The sequence below is a fragment of the Orcinus orca genome, chromosome 10 (assembly GCF_937001465.1).
Source record: "Orcinus orca chromosome 10, mOrcOrc1.1, whole genome shotgun sequence".
Lineage (NCBI taxonomy): Eukaryota > Metazoa > Chordata > Mammalia > Artiodactyla > Delphinidae > Orcinus > Orcinus orca.
Genome location: NC_064568.1, coordinates 40,188,737 through 40,205,350, shown reverse-complemented (window position 1 = coordinate 40,205,350; position 16,614 = coordinate 40,188,737). Strand labels below are relative to the sequence as shown.

At 48.3% G+C, this 16,614-nt stretch overlaps 1 protein-coding gene across 1 annotated transcript; it reads right to left on the bottom strand.

Annotated features, from left to right (window-relative positions):
* Nucleotides 1-262: 262 nt before the first annotated feature.
* ELP6 (elongator acetyltransferase complex subunit 6) lies at nucleotides 263-12,888 on the bottom strand. Its single transcript, XM_004283877.3, has 7 exons — nucleotides 12,379-12,888; nucleotides 10,656-10,734; nucleotides 9,584-9,654; nucleotides 6,597-6,715; nucleotides 5,005-5,206; nucleotides 3,285-3,431; nucleotides 263-1,776 (listed from the first exon to the last, which is right to left on the bottom strand). Exons 1-7 carry the CDS (start codon nucleotides 12,886-12,888, stop codon nucleotides 1,648-1,650), a joined length of 1,257 nt encoding a protein of 418 aa, XP_004283925.2. The 3' UTR covers nucleotides 263-1,647.
* Between the last annotated feature and the right edge of the window lie 3,726 nt (nucleotides 12,889-16,614).

The window sequence follows — 16,614 nt, the reverse complement described above, 5'->3', positions numbered from 1 at the left end:
CTGTTGACTGTCTCTGTCTCCTCTACTAGAACATCAGCTTTTCAAGGGCAGGGACCTATTTTGTCACTGTCATACCCTCAGAAGGTGCTCAGTATTTGTTGAATGAATGAATGTTCTAAAGAAACAAATACTTACCCCCATCCCCAAACAGGTATAGATGTAAAATTCATAACAGCATAATTTATAATTATAAAAATCAGAACCCGACATGCCCAGAGAATACCTCAGCAAATTAGAATATGACACCAAAAAATGCCAAGTAGCCATTAAACATTAAAAATTTAATGAAAACATTTATAAATCAAGTGAAGAAATATAATAGCATATCATGCAAAAAATGTTTTGTGGTGCCTTACCCATTCAGAACTGCAGCTCATGGGAAGCTGTATAAATACCAACGTATTAACAAAAGAATCACTGGATTCTTTCATGACTACTTTCTTTTAAGTTACACTCAATTTTAAAATATTCTATCAAGTCTGCAGTATTTTGAGAAGAAAAGCAGCTACTGTTTCAATGGGAAAACTAACACAATAGTTAGTATGACTTGAGGAGCGGGGTGATAAATTGTTCCCTTTTGCAAAGACTAAAAAATGTTTAAAAAAAGTTAAAATTAAACAATGGATATGAAACTTCCTTAGTCCCTGCAAAGCAGTGTTATTTTCCCATTTTATTTATTTTTAAAATCAGATTCTTTGTGGTATAATGTACATACAATAAAATGTACCCATTCTAAGAGAATACTCAGAGGTGACCTTGACTGAAGGGCTGAGTGTGGCAAGTGGCATCTACAGGATGCTGGGGAAGAGCTCACCGCCTTCAGTCTTCACAGGTGAGGGAGGCACTGGCTCTTCCCCAAGGTCCTAGCCTACCTGGCAGCAAGAACATTCCTTCCCCCCCTCACCAAGGCCATGCACACCTGTGCCCTACATGGGGCCTTGTGTGGCCAAGGCCAGGGTGCCGGGCCCGCGATGGCTTGGTCTCCTTAGCATATGGGCCAGGTGCTCAGCTACAACAGAAACAAGGAGAGCCAACTTGTGAACTTGGCAGGAGCCTGCCTCTGGTTTCCATGAGGGTCAGTCAGCAAGCGTGGACTTCAGTCAGGCCTCCGTTACTGGCGGCAGGCTCTACAGCTTTGAGTGTGCTTCCAAACCTCTCGAAGCCTATTTCCTGACTGGACTAAAGAAGAAAATACTTTTTCAGGATGAAGGTGAAAATTAAATGAGACAATCCACAGGAAGCCATGAGGTGGGAACTCACTTTGTGCCGGCCACGAATATCCTGGTTGTCACTTTGGACACCTGCCATCCAGGACTGCCTCCACACCCATCCTGGCTCTGAAAGGCACCACAACCAAAAATGGGCAGTTGGGGCTAAAGCGTGTTTACGAGGAAGGCTCCAGAGGACCCATTTCACCCAGTTCAACATGCAGCATCTCAGCTGAGGCAGGGCTGCAGCTTCTTCATGTGTTTTCTAAACAGGGCCCAGGGGAACAAAGGCAAACCATCACAGCACCATTCCACCATCCCTGGGTCACAGTGGAACTGCCAGTCCACAACAAAGGTGTAAAGATCCATTTCTGCTCAGTTGCTTTATCTTTCACAACTAAAAATAGTCCAAGGTAGCCTCAGCTGCCCCTAAATCAGGTCACAGAACAGCAGGAGACATTCCTTTGGCAAAAAAGGACACATTTTTGTCCTGTATCTTGTACTGGTAAGTGAGGCTCCGATCTCGCTGGGCTGTGGGCTCTGATGGTCTCCTCCACAGGATCCTCAGCTAAGTGACAAAGAGAAGAGTGAAAGAGGAAAGGCATCCCCAAATACCTGCTCCATTGTGAACCCTTCCTGCCTCATTGGTGACCTTCAATTGAGGTCATGCTCCATGCAGTGATGGGACCGACTTCCAAAACAAAGCTTATTACCAGACACCTAAAAATAAATGTTTCCCCTCCATTACAATAGTAATATTTGCTCATTACAGAAAACATGAGAGACAAAGAGAAGTAAAAGGTAGAAAAAAAACCATCCAGAGAGGAACCATTAAAATATTTTTGTGCATTTCCCTTTGGTCTTTTCTGTGTGCACGGTTTTGTACTTTTTGGCTAGATGAATTTTGAAAATCAACACAACAGAATGTGTACACTCAATTCCGAGGTTCAGGAAGACTGGACATTTGTCTCTAGTGACTAGAAAGCTCTGGGGGGCTGACTGGCTTCAGAGCCATAAGCTGCCGGCAGAAGCTTCTCCTCAGGCTATGCCTGGGGCGCACCACCAGCACAGCATCTCTGGGCCTGTGCTTTGTTTTCGACACCCGACTCTGAACGACTCTGGGCCAAAACGCCCACCCACCCTTAAAGGGTCAAAAGTGGTCAACATGAAGTTAACCTGGAAGAGGTGGTAAAGGCTTTGGGGTGATCCCAAAAGAGAAGTTTCAGAAGGCAGAGAACCACGGCAGCCCCTGGGCATGGGGAGAACCTGACCTCCCTCCCAGGGCAGGACTCAGCTTCCACCTAAGTACTCCAAACATGCCAGGCAGAGGCAGCAGTGGGGGTGGCAACGCCAGCCAGGGGGATGGCCTCCCCAAGTCTCTATTTTATTATATTTTTATTAAAAAAAATTTTTTTTGGCTGCGTTGGGTCTTCATTGTTGCACGCAGGCTTTCTCTAGTGCAGCGAGCAGGGCTACTCTAGTTGCGGTGCGCGGGCTTCTCATTGCGGTGGCTTCTCTTATTGCGGAGCACAGGCTCTAGGTGCGCAGGCTTCAGTAGTTCTGGCACATGGGCTCAGTAGTTGTGGCTTGCGGGCTCTATAGAGCGCAGGCTCAGTAGTTGTGGCACACGGGCTTAGTTGCTCCGCGGCCTGTGGGATCTTCCCGGACCAGGGCTCAAACCCATGTCCCCTGCATTGGCAGGCAGATTCTTAACCACCGCGCCACCAGGGAAGTCCCAAGTCTCTATTTTAAAAGGAACGGTGTTGGCCTGAATATACAAAGCCTGCTGTGGTCCTGCAGAGGAATTCCGCTGTTTACGGCCTTCCCCTGTAAACAGCCATCTTCTCTTCAGGAGCTCCCCTTTGGCTGCAAATGGACTACCATGGAAAACCTGCCTTGGTGCACAGGGCCAAGCACCACCTGGGGCGGACTCTGACCTGCATTCACACACTTCTGAGGCTTCCCTTCCACCTGAGGGCAAGACCCAACCAGACCACCCCACAGCCGGACACTATCCCACGGGCAGCCTAGACTCTGGAAGCGAGCAGCTCCCAGTGAGCCCCAGTCCCTGCGCACCTGCCCATGCACGTCCTTGCAGAAGCCGGTGGCCAGGCCTTCAGCCCGCAGTATCAGGTGGCTCTGGTGACCAAGGCCATTCAGCAGGATGTCATTCTCCTCGTCCTCGGCATCTCCACTGTCGTGCACAAGGGCCACTACATTTCCCTGCAACAGAGACCATGATGGAGACCAATGGGAAGGGACGCCAGGACCAGGGTGTGCTGGGCTCTCAGAGCCTCCACTGCCCTGCATCCCTCTCACAGATCAGCCTCCCAGCTGTAGCATCTGCTTTGTGGGAAGCACCCGTGCCTGGACTCCAGGACCATAACTGCAATCATCTGCTGGATAGTCTCACCAGCACATCCAACCTGTACTTCCAGCTCAATTCATCCACAAGCGAGGAATAGTGTCCAATTGTTAAAAAGAATAAAGCAGATCTGTGTGTTCTGTTTTGGGGCAATGGAGAGCAAAACGTACTGTGTGTTAGTAAAGGAAAAGAAGTACCAAACCGTGTGAATGGTAGGTTACCAATAATGTGAAGAAAAATGCAGGGAAACAAGTGTACATACAAACGTGTTCGTGACTGCATAGACTCTCTGGAAGGATATACAACGGAGGAAAAGAGACAGTTACTTTTGGCTAAAATAGCCTTTATACTGTTTATATCTTCTTTTTTTCTTTACTGAACTATTCCCAAGTTTTACTTTTTCAACTAAAAGAAGTATTTTTACAAAAAGAGGTTGGTAATGGGCCACAGAGCAGGCTGAGCTGCAGCAGCTGACTCTGACTGCTTCACTCTCTCCACAAGCCCCAGTGAACTGTGTCCTCCAAGCCCCATACATTTCCTCCTCCTTCCCTTCTCTCCCCATCACCCTGGCACCTGGCCCTGTGACTGTAGCCAGGACGGCCTCAGAAGGTCCCCTGACCCCAGCTTCCAGGCAGGACCTTACACGCAGGAGGTGAGCAACATGCACTGCTGGATCCACACACTCCTGGCCAACCCATTTACCCCCTCCCCACTGCTCTGCACCCAGCCTGGCCCTGTGGGCCACATGCTGAGCTGCCGTGCTACAAGCTTCCCCTCACTTAACTCCTGAAGTCTGGTTCCTGGGAGATGGGCACCACAGCTGTTCCTATTTTGTTAAAATCTCTAGTATGGCAGAATTTCTATTTTTGCCTCACCACTTGACAATGAAGGTTACACCCTATCCCTGTATTGCACCTCACAATTTTCATATTGGTTTTTTTGGGTTTTTTCTGGCTGCACCTTGCAGCATGCAGGATCTTAATTCCCCGACCAGGGATCGAACCCGTGCCCCTGCAGTGGAAGCACAGAGTTTTAACCACTGGACCGCCAGGGAGGTCCCTTCACCTCACAATTTTTTTTTTTCACCTCACAATTTTTAAAGCAGTTTTACACCCATTATCTCAGCCAACCTTCAAAACACACTCAGAGCGATATGACAGCGCGTGGCAGAGCGGGGACAGCCTCAGTACCGCAAATGACCAGCCCCGTTAAAGACAGTGCCGGGCACCCTTTTAGTTTTCAGGGCCTTATTTTTCATCAATGGCAGGTAGTGGAGAGCAAGGTGCGTTGACTGAAAGGTTCCTGGGCCTGCCAGGGTAAAGCCAAAGCCCCAGTAATTAAACAGAAAAGATCACTGCACACAAGTGAGGCCTGGGCCTGTCGGCCCGTACGGGTCACAGGCAGGAGCACATGGAGCAGGCCCGTGATTACCTTCCATTCCCGGCACACGGTGGCTCTGCAGTAGTGGATGAAGTCCAGCACCGCCACTGCCCCCACGCCCAGGCTTAGCAGCACACTGAGGTCGTCCACCAGCAGCACCGGGCACCTCCAGGCAGCCTCCCCACTGTCCACGGGCTTCAGGGCCTCCTGTACAAACTCATACAGCGGCTGCAGATTCCCAGAGTTGGCCTCCCTGGGACACAGGGCAAAAGTTACCAGAGAGCTCACGTGCTCTACAAGTGCTTATGAGACTGCGCAGCACCGCAGGAAAGGGTTAGGGGGAGGGAAGGAACTGGATTCCAGTCCTTGGCACCAAGGGGCTCATGATCTGGCTGGAAAGAAAAGGCACGCATGCACACGTGAGTACATTTACTTCAGTTCAAATATTCCCTGAGGCCTACTAGGTACAAAGCACTGTGCTAAAAACTGGCGGACACAGAAATAAACAGCCCCCGAGGCTCAAACAGCCTCTCAATCCAAGAGCATAAGGCATCTGAAAGACTCATTCAGACTGGGCAGGAGAGGCCTTCCCGGGAGGTCACAATTGGGTATGAAAGTTAAGCAATGGTGCAGGTGTCCTGGGGGTTAGGGCAGCAGTCTAAGGGCTACCGGTGTGCTCGTGTGCGTACCAGGTCCAACCTGTTTCTGACACACATGGCCCTGCTACCTCCATCTCCCCAGTGACTACAGCAGTTGTCTCCCAGCAATAGCTCGGGGCCCGGGGCCCAGGCACTAGCCCCACTGCCCCACACTCCAGGGCTGAGCCCCACTGACAGCAGGGACAACAGTGCCCTATAACCTGGGCTCAGGTGTAAACCAGGCCCACGCATTCAGACAAAGACACCCAGGTTCAGAGATGCAAAGGGCTGTGCCCCAGGCCACACACACAGAGTCAGGACACGTGGCCTTCTGACTCCACACTGAGCCCGGCCACTATGTAAGGCTGAGTCTGAGGGAGGGCAGAGCGGGGAGAGGTCCCGTACAGACTCCCTGGGGTGGAGGAAGCGCAGCAGCCAGGTGAGGCATCTGCTACATCTGTGACTGATGCTCATGAAAGACAAGAAGCAGGAACACCAACCTGCAGGCAACAAACTTTTTCTTAAAGGGCCAACAGTAAATATTTTAGGCTTGTGGGTCATACGGTCCCTGTCTCAACTCTCACCTCTGATGCTGTAGTGCCAGGGACAATATGCGAACAAACAAGTGTGGCTATTCCAACAAAACTTTATTTACCAAACCAGGTAGCTGGCCCATGGCCCGTAGTTTGCTGACCCCGTATCAAGCCAAGAACAGAACAGAGGTGTGTGCTAGGGCTCTGAGCCAGGGTTGGAAAAACCAGCAAAGCACACTGTTCTGCCACATGTCCAGCAAATAATGCTTTCTATCGCTTCAGGGACAGCCACACACCCTCTGGCCCACGGTCAGAGCCAAGGACCTTCCGACAATGCTGTGACACCAGGGAGGTATCTGACTCCTGAAGCCAGCTCTGCCCTCCCATACACTGAGGAGAAGGAATCACACAGCAACCCTGGGCTGGGCCTACCTGCCAGATGTGCTCTGGGCTGGGTCGTGGGCTGACTGACCTGAGGAACTGCAGGGGGTGTGGCTCCTCCTGAGGCCGAAAGAAGACGTCCACTGCAGACTTGAGACCCTCGAGGAACACGAGCTGCCCGCATTCCCGCGCTGTGGTCAGGCTGACACCCTACACCCGACGGAGAGGCGAGTGAGTTCCTGCACCTTGCGCGGGACCCATCAGAGAGGCTAGACTCCAGCTCACGAGAGGGCTCCAGACACGTTCTGAACCCTGCAGACGTGTGCCTGTCCACCCTCCGGAGGAGCCCATGTCTTGCATCCCCTGGGTGTTCCCAACACACAATCCCCGTTCTGCTTTCAGATGTGCATTTACATTTACCTGTCACATTTTTTTTAATTTACTTTCTTTTGCTTATATATTTATTTTTATGATTACCCAGTACTGGTTTTTAATTTATAATAGTAATATAAAGTTTCTTTTTTAAAGGCATGTAGTTACAAAATTTTAAAAACAGTAAGTGGGGGGGGTGGGATGAATTGGAAGATTGGGATTGACATGTATACACTAATATGTATAAAATAGATAACTTGGGCTTCCCTGGTGGCGCAGTGGTTGGGAGTCCGCCTGCCGATGCAGGGGACACGGGTTCGTGCCCCGGTCCGGGAGGATCCCACATGCCGCGGAGCGGCCGGGCCCGTGAACCATGGCCGCTGAGCCTGCACGTCCGGAGCCTGTGCTCCGCAATGGGAGAGGCCACAACAGTGAGAGGCCCGTGTACCACTTAAAAAAAAAAAAAAAGATAACTAATAAGAACCTGCTGTATAAAAAAAATAATAAAATTCACATATTCAAAAAAAATACAGTAAGTAAATAATAACAGTAAAGACGGTGGCAGGATGACATTCTCTGCTGCAACTACTCAACTCTGCTACCGTAGAGCAAGAGCAGCCATAGACCATTTACGAACAAATGGGGCTGGCTGTGTTCTAATAAAACTTTATCTACAAAAAACAGGGGGTACAGGCTGTGCTTGGTCAACCCCTGCTCTAGACCAGCACTTCTTAAATATAGGTCTTCGTGAAACACGCAATTAAGAATCTCTTGAGATACCTGATTAAAATGCAGACCCCTGAGCCCCACTCCAGATCTCTAGAACCAGAAGCCTTGGGGGCAGGGCCCAAGAATGTGCATTTCAACAAACACCCAGAGATGGTGACACCATCTAAATGTGCAACCCACCATTCTGTCTGTGCAGAAACAGGTAACATGGAACTCCTCAGACTCCTCATGCCCCTAGACCAGGCCTCAATCACTCATTTATACACCAGAGTTCACTATATGTAACACCATTAGCAACAGTAGCCACCCTGGCAGAGAGAAGGATTCCTGATCATCACCTTTGCTCTCACTCATTACCATTCGCCTGATGTAAGAACAATAATACACCAAGAGGATTGAAGCTCACGCTCTAGTACTTTGCACACCCAGTGCTGTGCATGTCATTCCTGCCGTGTTGATGATTCCAAGGTAACAGAAAAAGCAGCCAAAGTGGATATGAGAATACACAACTTTCTCATGTATAAAAACTGATGTTAGGGCTACAGACATGCCTCACAGACCAGGAATGCAATACATGTTCGTGACATGACAGTGCTCCCTGAGCTCATGATCTGACCTCTGACACAGGAACTTCTCCCTTCCCTGCAAAGGATGAGAAAGAGCTTACCCTTCTCTCACTCTCTCATTGTTTTCTCCCCATCAGAGAAGAGGCAGTGATGTGGCCCAATAGTATGACGGGCACTTCAAAGATCACTGCTGATGGGTGGCCTGGTTCTCTCCCTCTCTGAGGCTGACCTAATCAAAACAAACAGCAAAAACACACTACAAGGGACTTCCCTGGTGGTGCAGTGGTTAAGAATCTGCCTGCCAATGCAGGGGACACAGGTTCGAGCCCTGGTCCGGGAAGATCCCACGTGCCGCAGAGCAACTAAGCCCGTGCACCACAACTACTGAGCCTGCGTGCCACAACTACTGAAACCCGCGCACCTAGAGCCCATGCTCTGCAACAAAAAGAAGCCACCGCAATGAGAAGCCCGCACACTGCAATGAAGAGTAGCACTTGCTCGCCGCAACTAGAGAAAGCCCGCGCACAGCAACAAAAACCCAACGCAGCCAAAAAATAAATTAAATTTAAAAAAAAATCCTAGCAGGACTTTAAAAAAACAAACAAACAAAATAACACACTACAATAACAACCCAGTAAATTCACCAGGTCACAGGTCACAAGTAATGGGCCAAGCCAGGCCAGGAGGTTCATCAGCCTCTGGGCCATCTTATTCTTGCTTGGCTGCATCTAATGAGATGAGGGGCAAACCAAGATGAGGTAAGGGGCACATGATAAAAGCGCCTGCCTCTCCCCACATTTGGGTCCTAAGCCCTAGACTTAGGGAGGCACAGTGGGAGGCACTCAACTTGGCAGCAGACCAAGCTGTGATCTCTCTCACTCACTAGGAACAAGATTAAAGCTCACACCGAGAAGGAGAAAACCTTAACTGGTCCAGACTCAACAAAGAAAGGTTTGATTAATTAACAACAGATCTGGGACTTGCCTCGTGGGGCAGTGGATAAAACTCCGTGCTCCCAATGCAGGGAGCCCGGGTTCGATCCCTGGTCAGGGAACTAGATCCCACATGCTTGCCGCAACTAAGAGTTCACATGCCGCAACTAAGGAGCCCACCTGCCGAAACTAAGACCCAGTGCAACCAAATAAATAAATAAATATTTAAAAAAAACACACACCAGATCTGGTTCTACAAACTTTATAAATTAACAAAACACGTAGAGATGCTGCCTTAGCCCTTCAGAGAAGGGGATCAGGATTCCATGATTTCCTTAGTCCCTCCCTTGCTAAATTCTCCACAACCCAAACAAGGAAGCCCAGCCTCCACAACCCAAACAGGGAAGCCCAGCACACTCACACATGCCTGGCACACACACTCACTCAGGGATCCCATCATGGAGTTCTAAAATATTTACCAGCTTCTGTCCCACGATATTGTAGTGACTGAAGGACTGGATGAGTGCCACAAAGCAGACTTTACAATTAGCTGGAAAATAAAATAAAATAAACTGATTTTTAATAAAGTCTCTACTTACAATCAGTCTCGTATACGTCATACCTCTGGAAACAAAAGCAATGAGGCAGATCTAGAGAACTGAGGCCTTGCAACCTGACATACCCAATTTGATTCTAAGATGTACTTTTTTTCGTATTTAATAATTATACCTTATTTCATTGATTCTGAGATGTACTTCCTCTGTGAGAGGTATTACTAGGAATCTTAATTTGTTCCACTGAAAATAAATAGCGGTTTTTAAAAAATTATATTTTTCTAATTGCTTGTTGGTGTACAGAAATACAATGGATTTTTTAAACTAGTCTTATACCCAAGAGGAGACAAGGGGAGCACAAAGAAGCTCTAGCTACCTTATGAACATAATTAATTCTAATAATTTATCTGTAGATTCTCTTGGTCTTTATAAGCTGACAATAACATCATCTGGAAAGGAAGATAACTTTCAAAGCTGTAAATTATTACAATTAAGAGTACCAAAGGTCTACCGTGTTTCCTGGCCTGGCTCAGTGGGGACTCAAGGAGAATCAATAAGTCTTTTTTTCATTTGGCTGTTTTCTTCTTCTAATCAATTTCTGTGTGTGAATTGCAGTGGCCATACTGTTTTCTTCCCTGTGTTCTTTAGGAAGCATCTACTGCCAGGGCAAAGTGTTAATGGGTCAAGTGCCTAGAGACTTCAAAATAGACAAGGACCAAGGAGCAACTAAATGAGAAGACCACACAAGGACCTCAGGGAGGCAGTGCCTATGCAGGACATGGAGAAGTGGAAGGCGGGACTGGATACAGGGAGCACATGCCACTCTCTGGCAGAGTAGGAGATGGAACCAGATGGTCCAGTAATCACTTACCTGATAAACAGACATCTGGCTGCCCGAACACCAAAGCCCTGGCTAGTTAATACGATTCCTATTGCTTCCTGAATCAGCCTTTTTTTTTTTTTTTTGCCTTGGGTTTTCTTTTTCTACAGTCCATACCTTTGAGATAGAAGGAGAGAAAGTGGTGCACAAGGAAACTGCCATCTGTCTTGGCATCACAGAGTAGAGTCAGTTTCCCCTAAAAGTTAAGAAGAACACAAAAAGATGAATAGACTCCCAGGAAAGAGGTCAGCTGAGTGTCAAAATCTAGTCGGTTGTATCCACCCCTAAATTTCTACACCTGGAGACTCTGCGTGCGTGCGTGCGTGCGTGCGTGCGTGTGTGTGTGTATTTAACCACAATAAGAAGAAAATAAGTCAAAATTATGGAAAAACCAATAATTAAAATGATTGGTATTAAGTCACTCATTATGGGCAAGCATATCTCAACCTCATAATTCCCAAGGCAATAAAGAACAGAATCCCTTCTCTTCCTCAACAGTCTTGGAGAGAATTAAATCCTGAACAAAGGAAGCTTTTATTATGGAATCCAACAAAAATCACTGACTGCCAAGATTTTAAGGGGTCTTCTAAAAAGTCATCTGATCCAGCTTCCTCCCTATTTCTAATCCTGCTTCCAATTCTGTCCCCTAAGTAGGGGAGAGTGAAGAAGTAGTTGTTGACAGAGACTTCCAGTATCAAAGTCCTCCTCCCAAAGGCCCTGGAAACTGCTTCAGGCAGAGCTCTGATCGTGGAGAGCCCTGGAAAGACCTCTAACAATGGTCTCTGCAGGGCCTGGCTGCCCTGCTCCAGCCACCCCTAGTTCCTTCTCAGTGACAGGGAAGGTCGTCTCTGTGCTGTTGTGATTTTTTTCACTTATAAACTATGAAAGATCACACTAGCAGAACTTGAGGGTTAACCCTAGCGCCATCTGTCATTTCCTGGCGCCCACTTCTATCCTCCATTCCCTGCGGCCCTGGGCTTGGACTTTGGAGGTGCTAGTAGTAACTGGCAAGGTAACCAGCGCCATCTGGAGGCTTGGGCAGAGAAGAACTGCTGGGCAATTAAGATGCACAAGTATCCATTGAATACTATTTGCCAGGCATTAGGGAGTCATAAAAAGGCTTTACACACTTGGTGCCTTGTCCTTCTGGAAGAGCTTACCATTTCATCAGAAAGACAACAGCTATGAAATAAGTCAGGTATATTCCTAGGGGAGGTAACCCTTGGGCGAAAGCGTGGAAATTTTCGAAATGCCCTAGAGTGTGAGAAGGAGGGAGAAGAAAACAAGAGTAGCGAGCCTGTGGTGCCAAAGGTGGACTCCTACAATCCAATGTTGGCTGAGGGCAGCTTCAAAAAGCACTGTTCGAGAACACGAGGAGGAAGAGGAGCAGCAGCATTCACTGCGACCTGCCGAGCGCTCCCGAGCCAGAGGGAGGTTCAGGGTGGTTAAGAAGCTGGTCCCACGTGATGGGTGGAGAGTCGAACTCTCCTCTCCTCTCCTCTCAGGCAGCCTCTTTTGGGGCGCCGTAACTCCCACCACACTGAACACGCAAAGGGCTCGCCCAGTACACGTCTGTGAACTTAAGCCAATCCAAACGTTGGACATGCTTCCTATGGACTTTCAAGGGCACGCACGACCTTTGAGAAGGCGCCAGATGCCCACCTCCCACAAGCCCAAATGTCCAGGCCAGCCCCGGGCGGGCCCTCTTTGGACTACAACTCCCAGGCGCCCCGGGGTCCCCGGACGTCGCGTTATTTCTCACGGGTCCGCGTGCGCTACCCGTACGGTCTTCCGCCACGCTCCCAGGACGCGACTCCTTCCCGACCGTGCCATCTCTTACCTGCTCCGCCTGGTCAGGCGTGGTGTTGAGAAGGTTATTGAGTTCCGGGAACATTCCGAGCAACGGGAACGAGCACACTAGACGGGAAGATGGGGCTGCCGCGGAGACAGCGGAAGCTGAAGAGCAAAACCCATGCCACAAAACCGCGCGGAAGGAGCGCGCATGCGCAACGCCGCTTCTAGGCGCCGGCCGCAGCCAATCGGGCGGGCGCCTTGACCCGGGCCGCACCCGGCGCACGCGCGGGGATGCGCTTCCGGCCGGGGGACCGGGGCGCTGGGAGGTGTGGCTCCTTACCTGCGGGTCCCCAGCAGGGGCTTCCCCCCACCGAGGCCCCAGGAGACCGGTTTCTTCCTCCTTACCTTGACCGCTCTCTCTCCCCGGCCCGGGGCCTCCGGACAGTACGGCCTGTCGAGCTCCTGCGGCGTGCCCAACACTGCTAGAAGCTCGAGCTGCATCGGCGACCCAGACTGGCGAAGATGCCCTCCCTCGCGCAGAGCAGAAAACAAACATAATGAACACGGAATGATCTATTGAAACGTTCTGTGGAAAAATGAAAAAGCAGGATAAGGGAGTAACGATGGAGTGGGGGTAGGTTTCGGAATTAAAGAGGTTGTCAACGTAGGGTCACTGACTAAGTGTGGTTGAAACACGCTGTGCAAGCTCCTCCTCGGGGCTTTTGCACTGTTTCCCCTTCCTCTACTGCTCTTTTCCTAGATACTCAACCGTTCAAAAAATCCCCCACTTCTTTCAGATCTTTGCTCAGATGTCACTTTATCACCGAGGAGTTTCGTAAGCATCCTATTTAAATCGCAACAGCCCCTTCCCCAGCACCTCTTATCCTTTCCCCCGCTTTTATTTTTTTTCCATAGCATTTATATCTAGTACACCATGTATAGTTTTCTTCTAGCCCAATCAACCTCACATCCCCAGGGATAAACGTGTAATTCGAAGAAGTCAAGTTTATTTGATCATTACAGTGAGGGAGATAGCAAACAAGTGGAGCCCACGGGCCTATCAACAAGCACAGGAGAAAGTTGTGTGAGGATCTGGGTTCAGGGGAAATTTAAATGAAGCAGTGTTTTGATGGGTTCGCGTCAGAGCACAGCTGTCTAAAGAAAAAGTCAAAATGTGGCCTGTACTGCAAAGTAGTCCAGGGTTTCCATGGAAATGAGAAGATTAAGGTAGATGTGGGGCTTCCCTGGTGGCGCAGTGGTTGAGAATCCGCCTTCCAATGCAGGGGACACGGGTTCGAGCCCTGGTCCAGGAAGGTCCCACATGCCTCGGAGCAACTAAGCCCGTGCACCACAACTACTGAGCCTGCGCTTTAGGGCCTGCGAGCCACAACTACTGAAGCCCGTGCGCCTAGAGCCCGTGCTCCGCAACAAGCGAAACCACTGCAATGAGAAGCCCGTGCATGGCAACGAAGACCCAACGCAGCCAAAAATAAAATATAAATAAATAAATTTATTTTTTAAAAAAAGATGTGGAATGTAGTCACTTATCTGAAGCTCTGCATCTAGGTTGGAAATGGAGGCTCCTGTCTCTATGTGTCAAAATCACTTAGATCCTCCAGCCAAGAGTGGATGTTTCATGATTACTGCTATGTGAGAAAGAGGAAAGCAGGCAGGGGCATCCAGGGGCTGCCCTGACACTCAAAGCTAGGTCTCCATGTTTTCCTGTCGAGTGTGAAGTTTCACAAAACAACAACATCAGCCTCATTGTGATGGATAAAGACAAAACTACACAACTCCATCATAATGTTGACCACAGAACATGAACATTGTCTAAGACAAAACCGAAATATCCCCTTTCCCAGAAAATGAGTGCTGCTTCATACCAATAATATAGCCACACGTGAGTTAGACCACCCTATATATACTAAGACATATTAACATGGCGAACCATAGAATTTAATCCTATTGCTCAGCCATAAAAAGAATGAAATAATGCCATTGGTAGGAACATAGACAAACATAGAGATGACCATACAAAGTAAAATCAGAAAAAGAAAAATATCATATGATATCACTTATAGGTAGAAGTGAAAAATTGATGCAAATGAACTAATTTATAAAACAGAAGCAGAATCACACAAGGAGAAAAACTTAGGGTTACCAAACGGAAAAAGCGCAGTGAGAGGATTAAATAAGGAGGTTAGGATTAACATACACACTAATACATACAAAACAGATAAGCAAAGATGACCTACTGTACACCAGAGGGAGCTCTACTCAACACTCAGTAATAACCTACATAAAAAGAGAATCCGGAAAATAACAGATACATGAATATATACAACTGAATCACATTGCCATAGACCTACAACAACATGACAATTGTAAATCAACTATATGTCAACAGAAAATAAAAATTATTTTAAAAAAAAGAAAGAAATGCCTATTCTATTCCAATCAGAGCTCGGTGACTGGGGCTGGTGTCACATCCCTAAAGCTTGAACAGACTTGGGTCAAAAGGCTGGACTGTCCTGGGGCTGAGGGAGCTGGGAAGGATGTGGTAGCAAAGCAGCCCCCGTTGGACTTGTAGTGACAGGTCCCCTCTGGATGGACCACAGTCTCTGGATTCTGGTGGGCCCTCCTACACCCCAACCAAGCCTAGTGCACCCAAAGAATGATGGACCTCTGGGCTGGAAGAACTTTGAAATGTCACCCGGTCTGCACGTCTCCTGGTGGTGGGGTTCCCACGTGCAGCCTCTTTCTTTAGAGGCGCCCCACCTATATACGACAGCACCCTCAGCATAGCGGTTTGACAGAGGTTGGGATTTGTCTGGGGAGGGGGTGGGAGGGTAAGGGGGAATGAGAAAAGGAACACAAGTTCTTGGGTGTTTCTTCTGGCACATTCCACTCTAATTCACAAGCCAGGAACAGGACTAGCCCTAAGGCCCCCGTACCTTAGTAACCAGAGTTGGGCAGGAGGAAATGCTGCTGCCTTGTGGCGGTTTCCCATAACAACAACTTTAACCCCGCTGCTTATGGGCACTTAATATTCACAAAGCCTGCAGGGCTGTAAATGACACCTGCCCCCCAAGAAAGATCCTCGGGGAGGTAATCAAAAGAATTCAAGACAGGGCGGACCTTCAAGCAGTCAATTTCAACAGGGAAACTGTACTCACACCGTTTAAAACAAAACCACATGCGGGCTTCCCTGGTGGTGCAGTGGTTGAGAGTCCGCCTGCCGGTGCAGGGGACACGGGTTCATGCCCCTGTCCGGGAGGATCCCACATGCCGCAGAGCGGCTGGGCCCGTGAGCCATGGCCGCTGAGCCTGCGTGTCCGCAGCCTGTGCCCCGCAACGGGAGAGGCCACAACAGTGAGAGGCCTGCGTATCACACACACAAAAAAACATTACACCAAGTGGGAGATAGCCGACATACTCAATATGTCCAAGTCAAGCGCTGAAAATCATGTGCACCAGCTTGGTTATGTTCATCACTTTGATGTTTTTGTTCCACATAAGTCAAGTGAAAAAAACCTTCTTGACCGTATTTCCACATGTGATTCTCTGCTTAAAGGTAATAAAAACGTTCCATTTTTAAAACAAATTGTGATGGGTGATGAAAAGTGGATACTGTACAATCGTGTGGAATGGAAGAGATCGTGGGGCAAGCAAAATGAACCACCACCAACACACCAAAGGTTGGTCTTTATCCAAAGAAGGTGATGCTGTGTATGTGGTGGGATGGAAGGGAGTCCTCTATTATGAGCTCCTTCCAGAAAACCAAACGATTAATTCCAACAAGCACTGCTCCCAGTTAGACCAACTGAAAGCAGCACTCGATGAAAAGCATCCGGAATTAGTCAACAGAAAACGCATAATCTTCCATCAGGATAACACAAGACCGCATGTTTCTCTGATGACCAGGCAAAAACTGTTACAGCTTGGCAGGGAAGTTCTGATTCATCTGCCGTATTCACCAGACATTGCACCTTTGGGTTTCCATTTATTTCTGTCTTTACAAAATTCTCTTAATAGAAAAAATTTCAATTCCCTGGAAGACTGTAAAAGGCACCTGGAACAGTCCTTTGCTTAAAAAGATAAAAAATTTTGGGAAGATGAATTATGAAGTTGCCTGAAAAATGGCAGAAGGTAGTGGAACAAAACGTTGTTCAATAAAGTTCTTGGTGAAAATGAAAAATGTCTTTTATTTTTACTTAAAAACGGAAGTAACTTTTTGGCCAACCCAATAGTTTTGACGAAGTCCAATTTATTTACTGTTTTG

Excerpts from the sequence above, each read along its gene's own strand:
- ELP6 (XM_004283877.3), bottom strand. The coding sequence starts at position 12,888 with ATGTTTGTTTTCTGCTCTGCGCGAGGGAGGGCATCTTCGCCAGTCTGG. Across the intron at positions 10,735-12,378 it reads CGCCTGACCAGGCGGAGCAG|GGGAAACTGACTCTACTCTG; the intron begins GTAAGAGATGGC and ends CTTAACTTTTAG. Across the intron at positions 9,655-10,655 it reads TCTCTCCTTCTATCTCAAAG|CTAATTGTAAAGTCTGCTTT; the intron begins GTATGGACTGTA and ends TTTATTTTCCAG.